Source organism: Corticium candelabrum, chromosome 21 (assembly GCF_963422355.1).
Source record: "Corticium candelabrum chromosome 21, ooCorCand1.1, whole genome shotgun sequence".
Lineage (NCBI taxonomy): Eukaryota > Metazoa > Porifera > Homoscleromorpha > Homosclerophorida > Plakinidae > Corticium > Corticium candelabrum.
This window is the reverse complement of record NC_085105.1, coordinates 3483266-3501007: the sequence shown is the minus strand read 5'-3', so window position 1 is coordinate 3501007 and position 17742 is coordinate 3483266. Positions and strand designations below refer to the sequence as shown.

The window sequence follows — 17742 nt, the reverse complement described above, 5'->3', positions numbered from 1 at the left end:
ATTTACATGCCAATACCCGTACATTCAGAAACCGGATCTTGAGTTGATATAAATTTCAGAGAAAACACTACCGTATTGAGGCTAGCTAGAGACTGAGTGCAGAGAAAATCAACTGGCGCTTATATAAAGAGACAGTAGTTTTCTACTTACCAGACTCTTCATCTGCAAAGCGAAACGCTACTCCGCTATAGTACTTTAGAGTAGGCGTTTGTCCAGAAACAAGTACAGCCGACATGTGAATGACATTCTGTGAAGCTGTGTACAGCATAACGTGCAACGCAATTAGCGTGCTCTAATTAGCTAAACACTCTGCAATGCGCATGCGTATTTGGCGGCAATGCTTTCTTGGATTTGATACGGTGTTGAGTATTGGAGGGATTCTAGAAGACTTCTGTTTATTTTGTATTTCTTGTTTGATATTTCCGACATTCGCTGAGAGTCCCCACAAGAGGTTTTATCTGCGCATGCGTTGTAGCATCACGCGGTTTCTCGCTGTCATGAGCATAGTAAGCGATGAATTGAACTTTCTCGTCTACAGATACTTACAAGAGTCAGGTAAGCAACGTTTGTAGTTGAGACATTTATTGGGACCCTTGATAACTGTATCATCAATAATAATTATGTTAATTTTAATTTTTGATTGATTGTAAAATTGCAAGACGCAGCATGCTTACTAATAGTGGAGCCGTGATATTGAATGGACGACGTCATTGCTGCAGTCAACGTATTTTTGTAGTATTTCGAAAAGCTTTCGCATCATAACTCAAATGTTGTCTGTGTGTCTGCTCGTCTGTATCTTTGTCTGTCTGTTTGTTTGTCTGTCTGTCAATCATGTGTGTGTGTGTGTGTGTGTGTGTGTGTGTGTGTGTGTGTGTGTGTGTGTGTGTGTCTGTGTCTGTGTCTGTGTTCAATGACCACTTTGATAACAGGTTTTTTAAATTTTTGTTGTATTACATTTGATATTGTTAGTTTTCAGCACTGGCACAGCATTTTGCAACAGTGAGGGAATGTAAACAGTTATTGAACTAGAAGTAGTCAAGTCCAGCCAGACTGACTTGTCAAGGCGATCATAAGCTATTCATACTCAATTATGAACAATACAGATTGGCAGCATAACTTATGCACAAAACCCTATAAACTTTCATGATGATTATACTTGAGGATCTAAATTAGAAGTCAAACTTCAAAGAGAATCCATACTTTACTTTTAATACAGTTTTCTTTTTGACTGCATGGTAAGACACTCTCTGTAGCCATCTGGCTGTTTTCTTTTACGTGAAGTTTTCCATTAGAAGTCCTTGTTTATGTTTAGTTTATAGCAATTGTTAGGTTGTGTTCAACTTACAATTGGAACTGGAACTGGGGGACTGTTGATATTGTTAGAACTAATAGAATTGCAGTTAATTATATCCAATGCCAGCGTTGCTGCTGTTTACACTTTGAGTCAGATGACGAAGAAACTGAAGAATATTGTTAAACATGCCAAGGTCAGGGACTCTGATCTGCACAGTAGGTGGGACAGTTGTGGCAGTCTTGAGGTCCAACTGTTGGAACTGGTTCTATCATGTTCAGCACTAATTCTAGAACCACTGGAACTGCAATTTGACATGCCCTTAATTCTCTATGTGCATGGTATTGTAATATTATGCAGAGTTCTTGGAAGTCGAAATGAAACTACTATCTATGTATGTGGCAGTGATTAAGCTGTAAAATATGCAGAACACGGACAGGGTTTGAACACCATAAAGCATGTTGTGCAATGAACTAATCATGTTCCTCAAAGTTGACTTTGGAAACTAAGAGCGTCAATTGGTTGCTTTTGTTGCCGACGTTATATTAAATTAATAGCCTTGGAAGACTGAAGTAATGAGTAGAACTTCCTTTTTACTAACACCATGACATCACTACTGTTGTTGAGATTAGCCTCGTCCCCAGACTCTCTCGCGCTAGTCTTGTCTGGTGCTCGTATGACAACCTCTCACGCCTTGAATTGTCATACAGGCACCAGACAAGACTAGTGCGAAAGAGTCTGGGGACAAGGCTAGTTGAGATGGCATATTCGTAAGTTTTGATGTCATAGGAAGGTAACTGGGTCTCTCGTTCCCGAACATGATGATAGGAAGCTCTTTTATGATACAGACCAACTCATCGATGAGTACTAAAAAATTATAGAATTGATAAGTTGGTTACTGTAGAGTTAAGTAGTCATGGGGAAGTTTGTAAAAAATGTTGCTGTGAGAACACACAGATGCAGCACACAGACACACACACACACACACACACACACACACACACACACACACACACACACACACACACACTGACACGCAAGCTCTAAGCAAAGGTTCTTAACGGACAAACATGGACCTAAACACAGCAGACAAACGCTTTAGACAGGTATTAACAACACTGACAAGAATAACATCAAACCTACTAATTTTAGGTTTTCACCACTCTGCTTTCACGTTTTCTATGGAGAGCAACGTGTCAACATCAAACATCAACGGTTCCCAAGTTCCTCCAGGAGCACTTGTTGCTGCTGTTCAGAGAGGTTTACAGTATGTGCAAGCCGAGATTGGAATCAGTGAAGATGGCAGCTCAATCGAAGACGTGAAACCCGTCTCTCTCATTAGTTCCGTGTCTCTGGACTTTGTGGCGTCTCAACTGTCTCATCGTCCAGCAGCAGTTGCGATGCCAGTTGCATTGAATGAAAGTGTTCCACAACAGACATACAATATAAGTGGCACAGAATCTCAGAATGGAAGCATTGCCATGGCTTACAGCCACGGCATCAAGACAGGGATGCCCGTAAAAGAGGAGATGCCTAATGGTCCACATGCACATCCAACTTGTGAGTGATTTTGACTTTTTGTACATGTCTTTTCTATTACGGTGTCTTTTATGTATCATAAATGTTCAAAATAGTGGCTTTTTTCAATGAGCACGTCGGGATGATTAGTTGAACAAAAATGTGCTTGCTGAAAACATTAAGGGGTCATTCATAATTGTCGACATTTACTCAAGCATACAAAGCGTACATCAGAGGGGGAGGGGGTAAGAGCAGTTGTACACTTTTGGGGTGGAGCATAAAATGTTGATAATTTGTTTTGTAGAAGTAGATATTAAGTGATACTGAACAGTCAGGATATTGTGTTTACGTGTAGGCGTGTTAATACTGTTATATACCTATGTATATAACTATCCGTCACAAGTGTATGACATGTATAGCACACACTAAGTGTTTGTTGTACGTGTTTGAAGCATTACATGGCGTAAAACGGTAGGTATACTAACAGGCCTATCTACGAGACCTTGCGCTGCTCATAAAATGCTGACAAACAGGTACCACCAGTTTGTGAACGTTTTTGTCTTTGCCAGCCCATCTTTGTCTTGCGAGGAAGCTGTGCAGAAAGTGCAATGACAATGGAAGACTGCTGGCAGAACGACAAAATGTGCATATTAATCTTCAAAAGGGTTTCTAATTATCTAATTATTGTAATACCATGGTATAGTAGAAATAGATTCACATGAGGCCGCGCAGAAAAAATTGTCTGATTGGGGTAACATGCAGCGGAAACAGATGGGCGGGGTGGGCAGGCAAAGTTTTTAAAAAGAAACTTCTGGCAGATCTTGAACTGGACATAGATTCTGTTTCTGACTGACGCCCTAAAAGAAAGTACATGTATCGACGCTTAAACTCGGCATAGAGCTGCATCTAATCATCTAACTCAGCGTCTTGTTTGGAGGACATGTCTGTGGTCGCAGTTCGCACGCTGAGTACAGTGCCCACTGGATCTCTGAGTCCAACCTCCTGCAACACCTCGCGAAGACTACAGTCACCAGACACACGAACAATCTTGCCATCTCTCAAAACGCGTGCTGCCTCGGACACAGATATACACACGGCAATAGAAGACATCTAATTTCTCAGCATGTGCATGCACAAAAAACAGCGGCCGTCCAAACACAGCGTGCTGAGTACATCGTCCACTCGATCACCGAATCCAACTTTCTACAATACTTCACAAAGCCAGACACACGAAGAATCTTGCCATCTCTCAAGACATGTGCCCGCTTGAACATGGATATCCCCAGGCCAACAGAAAACATATTTTAATATTAACTAAAAACTCAGCGGCCCTCCAAACATGGGCGGGCAGGTTATCCCAATCAGACAATTTTTTTGGTGTGGCCTGACCTACATTTTTATGTACACTTAAGGAGGGGGGAGAGGTATGCAGAAGAGTACGCTTTGTACGCTTAAGTAAATTTCGACAATTATGGATGACCCCTAATTAGAAAATGTGTGAATAAGAGTCTATTGAACAAGCGCCTGAGGTCCTAAAATGGACATCCTACCTTCAATTGAGAAGCCATATGTAGGTGTTAGACCATTTTACAAGCATATGTTGCTATGTATGGCTAATGATGTTTATTAAAGTTGATGCAGCATTGCCGGACAACCATAGCGCAATACATTTTCAGTGAATTAGTCGACAAAGTATTGAGTTACATTGCACGTATCACCACCTCAGGGAGAGCCTCGATTATATATAGTTTTCTGCTGTAATCAATTAGGGCTGAGGTTTGTGTGATACTTACACACTTGGAGTGAGTTTCTTAGTTGGTGTGAGTGTCGAAGATATAATATTAACATGCATCGACAGTCTACATTTGCTTCAGCTTTGTTTCATCTAATTCTCTGCCAGGTGTAGCCTTGATGAATGCAATAATTCAATATTTGCTCTTTATGTACGACAGCCTCAGGCCTGTTACTGACCAGAAATTCATGCAACCCTAATATTATGTGGATTGCCCCAAGGATTGCTTCAAAAATGCTATGCGGTTGTAATATCAAGACAGCTCGAATGTCTAGTATACTGGTAACAGTTTTATATTGACCGACCGGTAACCACCATGATAACAACTACAACAAGAAAGAAAGCCTCTATGCGTAGACGTTTGCTGCCTGGTCAACTTCATTCTGGGATCATAGTGTACACAGGTCTACAGGAAAACGGCGAAAGAGAAAGATGGAATGAATACGCATGCACGTGTTTATGCATAATACAAATTCAATTTGTGTGATGATATTTTGGTAGCGTGATTCGCACGATTTAAAGCATTGCACAAATTTCTGGTTTATGGCATTCAAGCGAAATACATTTGGGCAGTTTTGACATTTGCGATATGTATCTTTCGTCTGTCAGCCATTTCCTTTCTCTTGATTGATTAGTTTAGGCCATTGTTGATCATCAAAATTTCTAAGAGAATTGTGACGGACGGTGGCTTTTATTTTTATATTTTTATTTTTTAATTGGTACATGTATGTCTGCCATGGTTGATTTATGTCATCAAAACTTGCTACCTGTCATAAAACTACAACAGCAAGAGCCATGATCTCAATGGAGGACAAGAAATAAAGAGGATAGAAAAAGTCTCAGCTCTACCTGGTATCCTTGTTTTGAAGACAAAAATCCTTGAGTACGTGGAAAGCTGTGGGCTATCAGCACAATGGTATGCACGTGTTACTAGAGACTCTTGAGAGATGTCACGTGCAACTGTAGGCATGTGTCATTACATGTACTTAGTAAGGACCTGCCACAAACGTTTGCGCAGTGAACAGTACACATACTTTACATATTATTAATTGTTCAAACCCAGAATAAGAAATTTAGGGTGGGACCAAGAATTGGGACAGACGCTGAGGATCAACAAGTAATTAATTTTGCATGGCCTTAGTGACGTCTTCTGTTTGTGTTTACCTACATGTAAACATACTACTTGCCCACTGGTGTACCTCATTGCTTATCTGTCTTGCTATTTTGCTTTCAGTTGACAGTATGGACATTAACATGTCATCGGTGGTACCTGTGTCTGTGTCATCATCTCAGACGTCTGCCCAGCCTCCTCCATTACCAGAGCCAGCACCAAATAATAGATCGGTGATATTAAGAGGCCATGAGGCTGAAGTCTTTATCTGTGCATGGAACCCTGTCACCGATGTGTTGGCATCGGGGTATGTTATGTGTGTTTGTGTAGCAAGATTTGTTGTTGCTCTAACTGTCTGTGTAGTTCTGGAGACTCAACAGCTCGATTATGGGATATGCGTGGGGACGAGCCTCTCGTCATGATATTGCCTCATATAGCGACCGATACAAATATACAGAGTAAAGATGTCACAACTTTAGAATGGAATGTAAGCAAACAACTAAGTAAACAATATGAATTAATATTAATATTAAGTTTGAATGGTAAGTACCTAATTATCATTACTATATTAGGATTAAGTTGTGTTTTGTGGTTTTTAATTTTATTTTAAATTAGGTGTTAATTTTGTAATTTGTGTTAGGATGGGATTGTGTCACTGTGTGCGGGTGCTTGTGTGATACATCTTGACAGACTTGTTGACCTTTAGACACACCAAACACACTGAATGTGTTGTGCAGCACTCTCCTATGTTTGTACCAACTTGCAATCATGTCATGCTCAAACATTACAAACACACTCCAACTTTAAGTACTTCTTTAATTCTATTTTGTGGAAACAACTTGTCTTTTTGTTTTACGAATTGCCGTTTTCATTTTACATGATTTAGTTTCATGAGCAAGCGACAGATTTGCTGAATAGAAATATGCTTTGCATTGCATGTAAGTTGATAATCTTACTTGCAGAGACATTTACTGGGTAGAATGGTGTGGTTACTGGCTTACTGGACTGTTTGTCAGATATAATTAAACTATTTGTTATGCGATCTTTATTTTAATGAAAAGAAAGTACTTGCAGGAATTGAGATAGATTATCTACAAACTGACTGACTTGCACATAGGGGTGCAACACGACTTATTTTACTGAAGACCAAGTGGATAATTATATTTTGATGCTAATGAGGTAATGTTTTCAGAGGTGTCTCTCTGTCTGTCTGTCTGTCTTTCTGTTTGTCTGTGTGTCTGTCTAGCTGTCTGTCACTATATTTGTAAGCGGCTGAACAATCAATATGAAATTTTCAGAATATGAAGATCTTGCCAAAATCTCAGACATTTTCGAAAATAGGTACTCAAAGTTAAGGTCATGATCACCAATGGTCACCAAATTTAAAATGCAGATAACTATTGGCATGCAGGTTGTGTGATTGCATCATAGATGTCTTTTAGTTAAATTTAAGTACATTTGACAGATTTTTGTGAATTACAGTTAGTTAATGCTAATTTGAATTAGTTTTTTTCATTTTTGTGTGTTGTGGCTGCCAATCTTTGTTGATGGCTATTCATGTTTTGCTTAATTAACAATTTCTGATCAATTTAGTTAACTTCTAATCAAATAGTAAAACGATATTTATGTAGATGGATGGCTCTTTATTAGCAACTGGATTCTATGACGGTCAGGCAAGAATTTGGAGTCCAGATGGTGATAGCTTATTGTCTATCAACTTACTTTACTTGAATACTCATTTGTTTGTTGTCTTATAAGGTACTTTGTTACGGTCACTTGTACAGCATCAAGGTCCTATCTTTGCAGTGAAGTGGAATCGAAAGGGAAATTATGTTGTAACTGGAGGAGTTGATAAAGTGAGTTACAGTAGAACTATGGGTGTTCGTCTGTTTGCTTGTGTGTGTGTGTGGTGTGTGTGTGTGTGTGTGTGTGTGTGTGTGTGTGTGTGTGTGTGTGTGTGTGTGTTAGTTTTATTAATATTGTTTGTTGACAGACGGCTATTGTGTGGGAGGCACAAACAGGAGAAGTTAAACAGCAGTTTGCTTTTCATCAAGGTCAGTGTCTCGTCATGTTGAAATTGTGTTGAAGCTTGTTAGCATTCTGTGTGTGTGTGTGTGTGCACGTGTGTGTGTGTGTGTGTGTGTGTGTGTGTGTGTGTGTGTGTGTGTGTGTGTGTGTGTGTGTGTGTGTGTGTGTGGATTATGTAATATATGATCTTTAATTTCCATTTGGTACATATGATGTATTTTTAGTGTATGTATATGCTATTGTTACTGATTTGTTAGCTAACACTAGGTCATAGTTACTTGATGTTTAGAAGGCTAACTCAAATTTGCTGACTCTGATCACTAAGGAAAATCTATGCGAATTGTTGTTCTGTTGCAGACTATGTCTAGTGTTTGACATTATGGATATAGTGATGGATTGCGTGGTTGTACTAGGTGGGTTACAAACACTTTTGAGCCTGTGAGGCTGTTTTGTGGCTAAACCCAACTAACTAGCACTTCCCTTCTTTAACATTGTGGAACTACTATTATACTTGGTAGTTGTTGCCATTACTTACTTTTTGTAACATCATCCATGCATCTTCTAGTCAGTCAGTTGCATCGTCTAGTGTGGTAAACGTAGGTCAGCTCAAACCAGTCAATGTTGAAGATATTGATATCAATACTCATTAACAGTTAATTGTTTGTTGTGTGTGTAGCGCCAACTTTGGATGTTGACTGGCAGAGCAATACGTGTTTTGCTTCATGCTCAACAGATAAAGATATTCATATATGCAAGTTAGGGTTTGACAAGCCCGTCAAGACTTTCAAAGGCCATTCAGTAATCTTGCCTTGGAGGGCTCAATTTTGTGCTTTGAGACATTTTTTCTGTAGAATGAAGTCAATACAGTCAAGTGGGATCCAAGTGGTACGCTACTTGCGTCTTGCTCGGATGACACAACAGTAAAGGTATCAGTGCATGGAATGGTGTGTCGTTGTTTGAGTTTAGTCATGTTTCATGCTGTTGGTTCTAGATTTGGTCAATGAAACAAGACATGTGTCTACACAGTTTGTCACATCAGAAGGAAATCTATACAATCAAATGGAGTCCAACTGGACCAGGAACTGAAAACCCTCACGCGCCTTCACTTCTTGCCAGGTAACCGTAGCTGTCTGTGCCCTCACATGTGCAGTCTGTCACAAAGCATAAGGTCATTTCATTTGCATGAACAAACCGGCTAAAAAATATGGCAAAATTGAACTGTTTAGTAGTGGTTATCTATATGAATTTGAAATCAACGAGAGTACAGTCAGTATGCTTATAGCCTGTACTTAATTTTTTGTCTGTGGTGCATGTAATATGTAGTTATGTGTTTGTCTGCTTATGTGTATACTTTGTATGTACTTGCACCAGGATTTTGTGTGCAACAACAATAACAACATGTAGTGACATCACACTAATGTAATTACCCTAGAACAGTGATGCTGATTTTGATTTTTGAGATGAGAATGCAGAATGTCAAAGCAGCATTGCAATGAGTCATTTTTATTTATGTAGTTTTTATTGTATTTTTTACGATTACTGAATTAATGATGAACAAAATGCTCGTAGCATGTACATTTCTGTTTGTATACAGTGCCTTCACACACACACACACACACACACACACACACACACACACACACACACACACACACACACACACACACACACACACACACACACACACACACAGGGCATATCTTTACAACAGAATTTGTGTGGCCTTTGTAATTCTGGACTGGAAGGGAATGACATTATTTTACTTGTTGTGGCTCATTTGATGTGCTGCTTGTAGTGCCTCGTTTGATCACACCGTGCGTGTGTGGGATGTGGATCGTGGTTTGTGCCTTCACACTCTTAGATCTCACCAAGAAGCCGTTTATGCAATAGCATTTAGTCCAAGTGGAGAGCTATTGGCTAGTGGATCATTCGATTCTACTCTCCGGTTATGGAGACTCAAGGTGAGAACACATGGAGGTGGATTGATAAATGAAAACGATGATTGTATGTGATTAGTTTGTTTGTCTCACTCTGATTGTCTGTTTTGTTTTTCTGTGTGTTGGGCTGTTTGTGTGTCAACTTGTTTGTCTGTTCTGTCTGTCTGTTCTCTGTCAGTTTGTCTGTGTGACAAACTGAATTCTTTATTCCCACTACACTCGAACCTCCCTAATCTGGGCAGTATGGGACCGGCGCTACCCGGATCCCAGAAATGTATGAAAGATAGAAAAAGGTAAGTGTGTTGTCCTTGGAATCCCAGACTATTTTAATGTAGAGATCTGGTACTCCAGTTCTACATACAGTATGCGTCTACAGTACACTTGTACTACACTGTAATGTATTAGTACTTAGTACTACAGCTACGTACATACGTACTCATATAACCGAAATTGGAACAATTGAAACTTGAATTGGAAGACTTGTACCTCTATTATGAAGAGCCTATCAGCTGCGACAATAACAAACATTGAACTAGGATTTAGTACATGTAAAACCACACAACTGTAGTTTAGTCATTCTGTAGATCTCCAAGGCGTGTCTCTGTGACTGACCTTTGCTTATTTTGTCAATGATTTTTGAGCTATGTTTCAGGTACGCTTCCAAAGCCATAATATTTACATGTACTCCTACGCACTGGCATGTCAAGACTGCTACGAAATGTGCGTGTTTATTTGGGGAGTGTCTGCTCCGAAGTGCTTACCCTCAGACCCCCAAGGCCTCGTACATGCTGGTAAAGGTGCCCAGGGAGGTCTGGATTAGGGAGGTTTGAGTGTTCTAGAATGTTAAAATGTCATAGCATGCCTCCATCAGTATGCTGCACATTGAGTAATTTAGTTAAAACAATGCTCTCAGATTTGTCAAGCATTCTGATTCAGTTCTTCGTCCATTCTTGTCTTCAAACTTAATAAGCAAGGCATTTGTCTTTAATACTGCCTTTTAGTTAACTAGTTCCTCTCGATATTCATAATGTCGTTGGATTAGTGCACTGTGACAGTGACTGATCATTTGTTAGGTCTTTGTGTTAGTTAATATTTGTGTGTAACTGTAGGATGGGCAACTCATTCATACATACAGCACGGGTACAGGTAGTGACGTTGGTGCAAGTATGGGGGTATTCGAGGTTAGTTGGAATCACAATGGCAGTAAAGTAGCAGGCAGCTGCTCAGACAACACAGTATGATGATCCTGTAACCTTTTTTTTGTTTTTTTTTCTGACTGTCTTTGTGCATTGTTCTGCAGGTACGCGTTCTCGATGTTCGGAAAGGTCTATTGTAACATCAGATCGATACATTGACTTCATCACCGGGATGCACACATGCACATTCTTACATAGTTTCTGTTCCTATGATCTGGTCAAAGGTGACTTGGGGATGGCAATAGCAGTGGTGGACGGTGCATGCAGTATTTCTGTCGCCATAATGGTGGTTTTTAACATAACTCATATTTAAATCTTGATTATTTGTGCTATAAGTGTGTAGGGTTGAAAGCAAAAATGGACCTGTGTGTGTGTGTGTGTGTGTGTGTGTGTGTGTGTGTGTGTGTGTGTGTGCGTGCGTGCGTGCGTACATAAATTTGTAGCATGCGGGTTGACTGATCGGATCTGCTTGTGTGACTATATGACTCTACTGGAGCAGATAAATGAAGACACTATATGATATTGAACCAGAATTGTTTAGTAAATACAATAACAGTAAATTATGAAGGAATGGTATTTTTGCTACATTTTGATTGTACATTCCGAATTAGGCAGAGAGTGTAGTATATGCATGCATGGGATCTTGCAATTTGTCTATATATTGTACATGACAACCAACAATAGATGGTACCAGGAGTATGCAAGTACAATCATATGATTTTAGAAAACCAGACGAGTGGCCACGATGGGCCCGAAGGTTTGAACGGTTTCATTAAGTGTCTGGTTTGTCAGCAAAGGATGATATGCCTTAGTATCCCTGGCTAAACTAAACCCAGATAATAATATCGCACCTAGCAACACAATTGCATATAACATCAGTACATATAACAACTTCACTACATTAGCATTGCTACAGAAACTATTTTTTATTACAACAGATTTCTCCATACGTATTCTTTTGAAAAAGAATCTTAGTTATTCTACATGAATAACGATGCAACAGTAATAATTGGATTATACTATTGAATTCAGGTACAGGCCATTGCTAGAAGTACTCGACTAATGATCATTAGTAAGCTTGCCAAACTCAAGAATCACACCGACTGTTTGTTTTCAAGCAACTGTTTCGGGTAACTTGTCCTGCTGCTGACGACTACTGTACTGAAAAAACTGCTGTATTCAGGAAGTTCAAGGTGTTGGTAACAGTAGTCTGTATTTGTTTTTGACTAAACAGCTACATAAAGTACTTTTATCAGCAAACATTTTGTTTGGAATATTGGCCCTAAATTTTGAATACATCTGTAGGTCACAACTGCTTGAAACCAGTCAGTGCAGTTTGGCAAGCTTATTAATGATTTCATTTCAAGTAGTTCTGGCAATGGCATGTTCCTGAATTCAATAGGAGTAAATCTAATTTTTACTGTTGCGTCGTTATTCATAGAGAATAGGATTCTACTGAAACTCGATCATCAGTTTATTGCCTCATCACATTGTAGGCTGTAAGTTATTGCAAGGCGTTAGTACACATACAATCTACAAACTGCACATAACATTTAATTAATGCAAAACCCTGGATTATCAACTCACACCTCCTAGAGGTATTGACAATGCTAAATCTAGCGCTTACCGAAAGCTCAGACTCCTCTTAATAATTAAACACCTACCAAACTTGCTAGAAAGTTTGTGTAGTTTTACGTTAGGCGCACAGGTATATATATATCTAGTGCAATGAATACCCTCTAGCGCACGCAACATGTCAGTTCTACCCGCGCGCTACACTGTACAAGTCTAGAGCCGCCAAGTATTCGGGGCTTCTTCGGTTTTTACACTGCATGCATGGGCGACGGCAATTGTTCCGTTCATTCGTCTTTACGAAGCGCGTTGGATGAAACAAGCCCGGTTAGAATGACAAGCGAGCAGCTAGCCATCTTACTCATATCGTGACTTATTGTTTCGTGTTTACTCTCTAGCTGCTGCTTTCTGGCCAGGGAAGCATACAGCGGTCGTTTCGATACAGCGGATCTACAAAAGATAGCGATGCTGACTACATTCATGTGGAGATTCCTGTGATGAAGGAGAGAGACAGCAGACTCTTCCACTCAACGACCATTGCACTTCACAAGTGTGAAAAGACGGTGTTGAAACCTTACCTCATTCTTCTAGCGTTGGTACGTTTTTTTGCTTCAATTGTGTTGCTGCATGAAACTTGTTGGTTTCTTCAGTGTTGGTTTGGAGTAGTGTGTGCAGGAGAGAGAGAGAGAGTGTGTGTGTGTGTGTGTGTGTGTGTGTGTGTGTGTGTGTGTGTGTGTGTGTGTGTGTGTGTGTGTGTGTGTGTGTGTGTGTGTGTGTGTGTGTGTTTGTGCGTACGTATTGTGTGACTTATCCATTTGTTGAGTTTACTTTATAAATATGCAGAAACTGCTACACTGCATCTATTCATATGAGATGTCATATCAAAACACCAGTTGTATTCATTAGGTTGGTAGATGAGCATTGTGCAGTGGGATTTGATGGCAGATTTCTGTACAACTTAAGTAGATGTTGCTAATGAAGTCTTCTAGCATTTTGAGAATGGTGCACGCAAGTGTACTAGGTTAATTCAACTAGGTCCGTATACCAATGGAACTACTAAAGTAAAGTAATGTGTGCTTAGGGATCAGATTGTGCACAGTTTTTAGAGAAAGGTGTTAGAGGTGCGAAAGTGTTGAAAGGCTTGTCTGAAGGTGTTTGAAAACTTTGGCAACAATCCAACAATCAGAGTTGAGTTGTCAGTCTTCGAAAAAGTCTTGACCACTAATAACGTGTGTTAGGTGTCAACCAGATGGACACATAGGGTTGCCTTCCTGACAACTAGGGGCATTTAGCTTGACATCCATTTAGAATAAATGTTACTGGGAAAAGGAAGCATATGTGTGTTTGGCTGGCACTATGACAAATAGTTGCAGTTACATATGAAGATGTGGCAGCGAATTAACAAATGTAGGCGGGGCTACTCCATGGTGAGTCTTCACACCAACTCTTGGGCAGTGCATCTCTCTTAGCAGATCTCCTCCATCAAGTGTAATTACTCTTGGTACATAACTGTAGGATGTAGGAAATAAAGGGTAAACAAACACAGCTAGTGCATTGAAGATGTCCTAGCCTTCTCATTGTACTCTATGCTGTCAACTAACAGAGATCACATGCTGAGTTGTTCATGTCAGTAAATGTGGGCGAACTGCGTTCACTTGAATATTTGCTGTAGCCATTTGCAAGGGTTAGTCACAGGCAGATGAATACCACGACTAATGATAACACATACAGTTGCAAGAAAAGAATGCTTAGTCCTAATAAAAGGATAGCACCAAGTCAAGTGGGATGCATTGTAAACAATACAATGCATTGTGCTCTACTCAGTTATGCATATCATATCATACCAAGGCACCAGCACACAGTGTTTCTGCTAGGATGTCAATCGGACAGGGTAACATGTCACCAAATACTGACTCTCAGCTGAAAATTAGTCATGCAACCTTTTCTCAGTCTTGAAATCTAGTACATCACTTTCCTGATGAACTCACATCAAAGGCAACTACTATGGTATATGCATTTGTAGTACTGTCCACGTAACAACCATAATTTGAAATCATCAGGCACTTTGTGGGTGATATTAATCATTTGCTTATAACTTGAGACTCTACTATACTTTTTGCTGGCTAAAATTTTGAGGTTGCTAAGCTGATGACTGTAGCAGTCGCAAATTTCGAATGCTTATTTATCCAATGACTGATATAAGGTTTTGGTACTGCTGACTACTTGTTTAAAAGGTAATTAAATCGAAGCATTAGCTTCAACATTTGGCCTTCCTTTGCTTTCCACGGTTCTTCTACATGAGCCTAGCAATGGGGTTGTGCAAACAGTCCTTCCTTTCCTTTACAGTGACAAGGTCATGTGAACAACCTCTGTGCTAGGCTTGTGTGGAAGTCCTAGTGTTGAGGCTAGAGAAACGTATTAAGTTAACCTAAACATCTTGATATTAACATGACACATAAATTAAGAGGGCAGTTTTGGCATAATGGCAAAACAACTTAGTGTTCCAATGGTGATGTACTTGAGTGGCTAAACAATTTGAGATTTGTTTCAAGGCAAACAAGTGGAATGAAGAGGCGCAAACTTGTAAGTTACCAACTTACTGGTGAGGCATTGGCAGTGTGGTTGGAAAATACAATAACAACATTTTTGTCTAATAATGGCATGCCAGCGTAGTTGCAGAGTTGTTGGACTGGCATTTCTGCTAAACCATACCGGCATAGTGTAAACTGTGAGGTATACCATATATTGTTTTGAGGAGACGAAAACAGATTTTTGTCACTTTGTGTTTCGTAGCCTGTTATGAATGTCGTTTTGTCTTTTTATAGCTTGGGTGGAGACCATTGTCAACAGCCACTTCTTGTGCACGTCGTACATTCAATCTTCTATATCTACTGCTCATCGTGGGTTGTATTGTCACAAGTTATGTTATCAAAGTCATTGTATGTGAGAAAAGCGCAAGCATCGTTGCACCGACTATATCACCTTTTAAAGACATGATGTCAACAGTGGAAAAGTCTTCGTATTCATCAAATCACACGCATAGCCACTGTCCTCATATCTTCAGTCTCTTTATTGTACCTGAGTCAGTTCACTTCTTGGCTTACGTGTATCTCTTCTATCATTATCGAATAAGGGAAACAGAACAGCTGTCATCACTTATTGAAACGGTATGAACCTGTCTAGTGTCTAGTCGGTGGAAATCAAACGTACAATGACAGAGACAAGACAGAAATGTGGCAAATAATAGACAGACTGTAGACAGATGTATGGATGGACAGGCAGATAGAAAAGGATGGAGATGCACAGTGTATTGTACGTGGTGGATGAACAAAGCAAATGCTTCGAGAGGCAGACAGGGCTCAATGTAATCTTTCAGTGTCTGGTGGCCAAATGTTTGATAACATTGATGCATATCAGCCAACAGTCTGTCTTGATCAAAAATCCCAGAGAATTTTTTCCAGAGTATTATTATTGAAATATATACAATACCAGGAAACATTGAACTAGCTGTGGCCGTTGAGCATCTAGTTTATATATTAATTAATTTCAAAGATGGACTGGCTTTGACTAGTAATGGACCTAATGAGACAGTTATGTATCTGATGTTACATCATGTATGTTGCATTGTATACATTGAGCAAGTCAATTCAAGCATGTTGTATTTCATAAAAAAAATTAGAAATATGTTGTGTTATTATTATTAATGTATTATATTATTATTTTTAGTACAGTAGTAGTACTATTGCTTTTATCACATATTCTACTAGGTGTTTCTTCAAACTACAAATTCACCGTCAAGTGTTTGCAATGCAGCTCAACGTAGATTGATCCTCACATTGAGGTTTTGTTAGCTAGAAATCAAGACATCAAGTATTGCTATAGGTGTAGTTTTATGTGTTAGGGCTTATTTGGTTGCTGGTCTTGTGTGGGTGAGCTTTACTATCACTACTGAAATTGTTCATTACATCAGTACTGCAAATGTTGGTGCTGGAAATGAGTAAGTGAATGTGTGTCCTGATATTGGCACATGGATGAGTATATGTTACTCTCGCTTTCTCTCGTAGCGGTGGTGTGTTGGCAGTGGAGTTGATTGGCCATCTCATTATCAATGCTGTGTTTGCAGCCATTGTCATCAACTATGTCACACAGTGTCAGCTGCTGATCTGTTATGTGAGAGCTGTTCTACTGAGTATGGCAGAGAGAAGTGTTGATATGAATACCCTAATGAAGGTTAGTGTGTACGTTTGACAAGTAAGCCATTTGTGGTGTGGTGTGTGTGTGTGTGTGTGTGTGTGTGTGTGTGTGTGTGTGTGTGTGTGTGTGTGTGTGTGTGTGTCAAAATGTTATTCGATTGCAGTAGTGAGATGTCTCGATTTTATTCAACAGCATTGATGGTATTTGTTATTTGTGTTTTTATGTTAATTTAATGTGTGTTTGTTAATATATCAGTTATCATGAAAACATTAGAAAGATTCAAAACTGATTGGTTGCTTATGTTATTGCTAATATTCATTATGTTGTGCACAGAATATATATGGATTGAAGCAGTTTGTAAGTCGTCTCAACAAGCAGATTGCTACTGCTACCTCTGCGTGTATATTTGTATTTGCAGAATTGATGGTCGTTGGTAACTGTGATTGAGTTTTTCTCAAATGTCATGCACTCTCTAGTTGGATCATGTTATTGTAGGCTTTGCTAATCTTATATGGAAGACTCACTCTAATCGTAGTTCTGTGTGGATCCACAAGTCAATGTTGAGTATGCAGTGGTTGGTAGTCTTGAGTGCTGTCGTTATCCAGGTAAGACAGTGCGGTTATTAGGTTGTTTCAGTTGTATTTATTTATTCTATGTCAATTGCCAAATATTGCAGGCATGCCGTTTGTCTGAGCTGCTAGTGAAGCTTCGATATTCAGGATTATCTGTGCGTGTGTTTGGGTATCGAACAAGTGCTCAAGTTGATCTCGACTCTTTTCTTGAGTTTGTGACGGCTAGTAAAATGGAGGTCTGTTTACTTCTTGTATTAGATAATAGTCAGTCTGTTTGATTAGATGGAACTGATTGTTTAGGCAAAGTTATTTTCATTTCCAGTTCGATTGAAGTACATCATCGGTCTAGTAGCTTTAGTTTCATTCGTTTTCCTCATTCTGTTTCAATTTGATTCTTCGTTTGCGAGGTCTGTTAGTGTATAGGACTACTTGTTGGTCTTTTAAGGTATTTTGTGGTTTACGTGAATCTTGTCATTTATTATGAGAAACATATCGTGGTATAAACAAAAGAAAGGGAGGATCAAATGTTGG

The 17742-nt window shown here is 39.4% G+C and overlaps 2 protein-coding genes across 2 annotated transcripts; both read left to right on the top strand.

Annotated features, from left to right (window-relative positions):
• Nucleotides 1-312: 312 nt before the first annotated feature.
• LOC134196163 (F-box-like/WD repeat-containing protein TBL1XR1) lies at nucleotides 313-11024 on the top strand. Its single transcript, XM_062665232.1, has 13 exons — nucleotides 313-555; nucleotides 2444-2851; nucleotides 5836-6019; nucleotides 6076-6199; nucleotides 7344-7407; nucleotides 7471-7568; nucleotides 7706-7766; nucleotides 8417-8538; nucleotides 8592-8666; nucleotides 8732-8856; nucleotides 9536-9701; nucleotides 10787-10912; nucleotides 10978-11024. The coding sequence occupies exons 1-13, from the start codon at nucleotides 315-317 to the stop codon at nucleotides 11011-11013; spliced, it is 1830 nt and encodes a 609-aa protein (XP_062521216.1). The 5' UTR covers nucleotides 313-314; the 3' UTR covers nucleotides 11014-11024.
• A 1642-nt stretch (nucleotides 11025-12666) lies between these two features.
• On the top strand, nucleotides 12667-17726 carry LOC134196514 (uncharacterized). The gene is made up of 10 exons (XM_062665659.1): nucleotides 12667-12772; nucleotides 12844-13041; nucleotides 15271-15612; nucleotides 16213-16286; nucleotides 16347-16442; nucleotides 16510-16675; nucleotides 16973-17072; nucleotides 17135-17244; nucleotides 17316-17447; nucleotides 17512-17726. Exons 1-10 carry the CDS (start codon nucleotides 12710-12712, stop codon nucleotides 17632-17634), a joined length of 1404 nt encoding a protein of 467 aa, XP_062521643.1. The 5' UTR covers nucleotides 12667-12709; the 3' UTR covers nucleotides 17635-17726.
• The last annotated feature ends 16 nt before the right edge of the window (nucleotides 17727-17742 follow it).

Bases quoted from the DNA above. Each gene is read 5' to 3' on its own strand.
- LOC134196163 (XM_062665232.1), top strand. From the start codon at position 315: ATGCGCATGCGTATTTGGCGGCAATGCTTTCTTGGATTTGATACGGTG. The intron at 7,767-8,416 runs GTCAGTGTCTCG...TTGTGTGTGTAG, and splicing joins GCAGTTTGCTTTTCATCAAG to CGCCAACTTTGGATGTTGAC. The intron at 8,539-8,591 runs GTAATCTTGCCT...TTTTTTCTGTAG, and splicing joins AGACTTTCAAAGGCCATTCA to AATGAAGTCAATACAGTCAA.
- LOC134196514 (XM_062665659.1), top strand. From the start codon at position 12,710: ATGGGCGACGGCAATTGTTCCGTTCATTCGTCTTTACGAAGCGCGTTG. The intron at 12,773-12,843 runs GTTAGAATGACA...TTTACTCTCTAG, and splicing joins CGTTGGATGAAACAAGCCCG to CTGCTGCTTTCTGGCCAGGG. The intron at 16,287-16,346 runs GTTTTGTTAGCT...TTTATGTGTTAG, and splicing joins AGATTGATCCTCACATTGAG to GGCTTATTTGGTTGCTGGTC.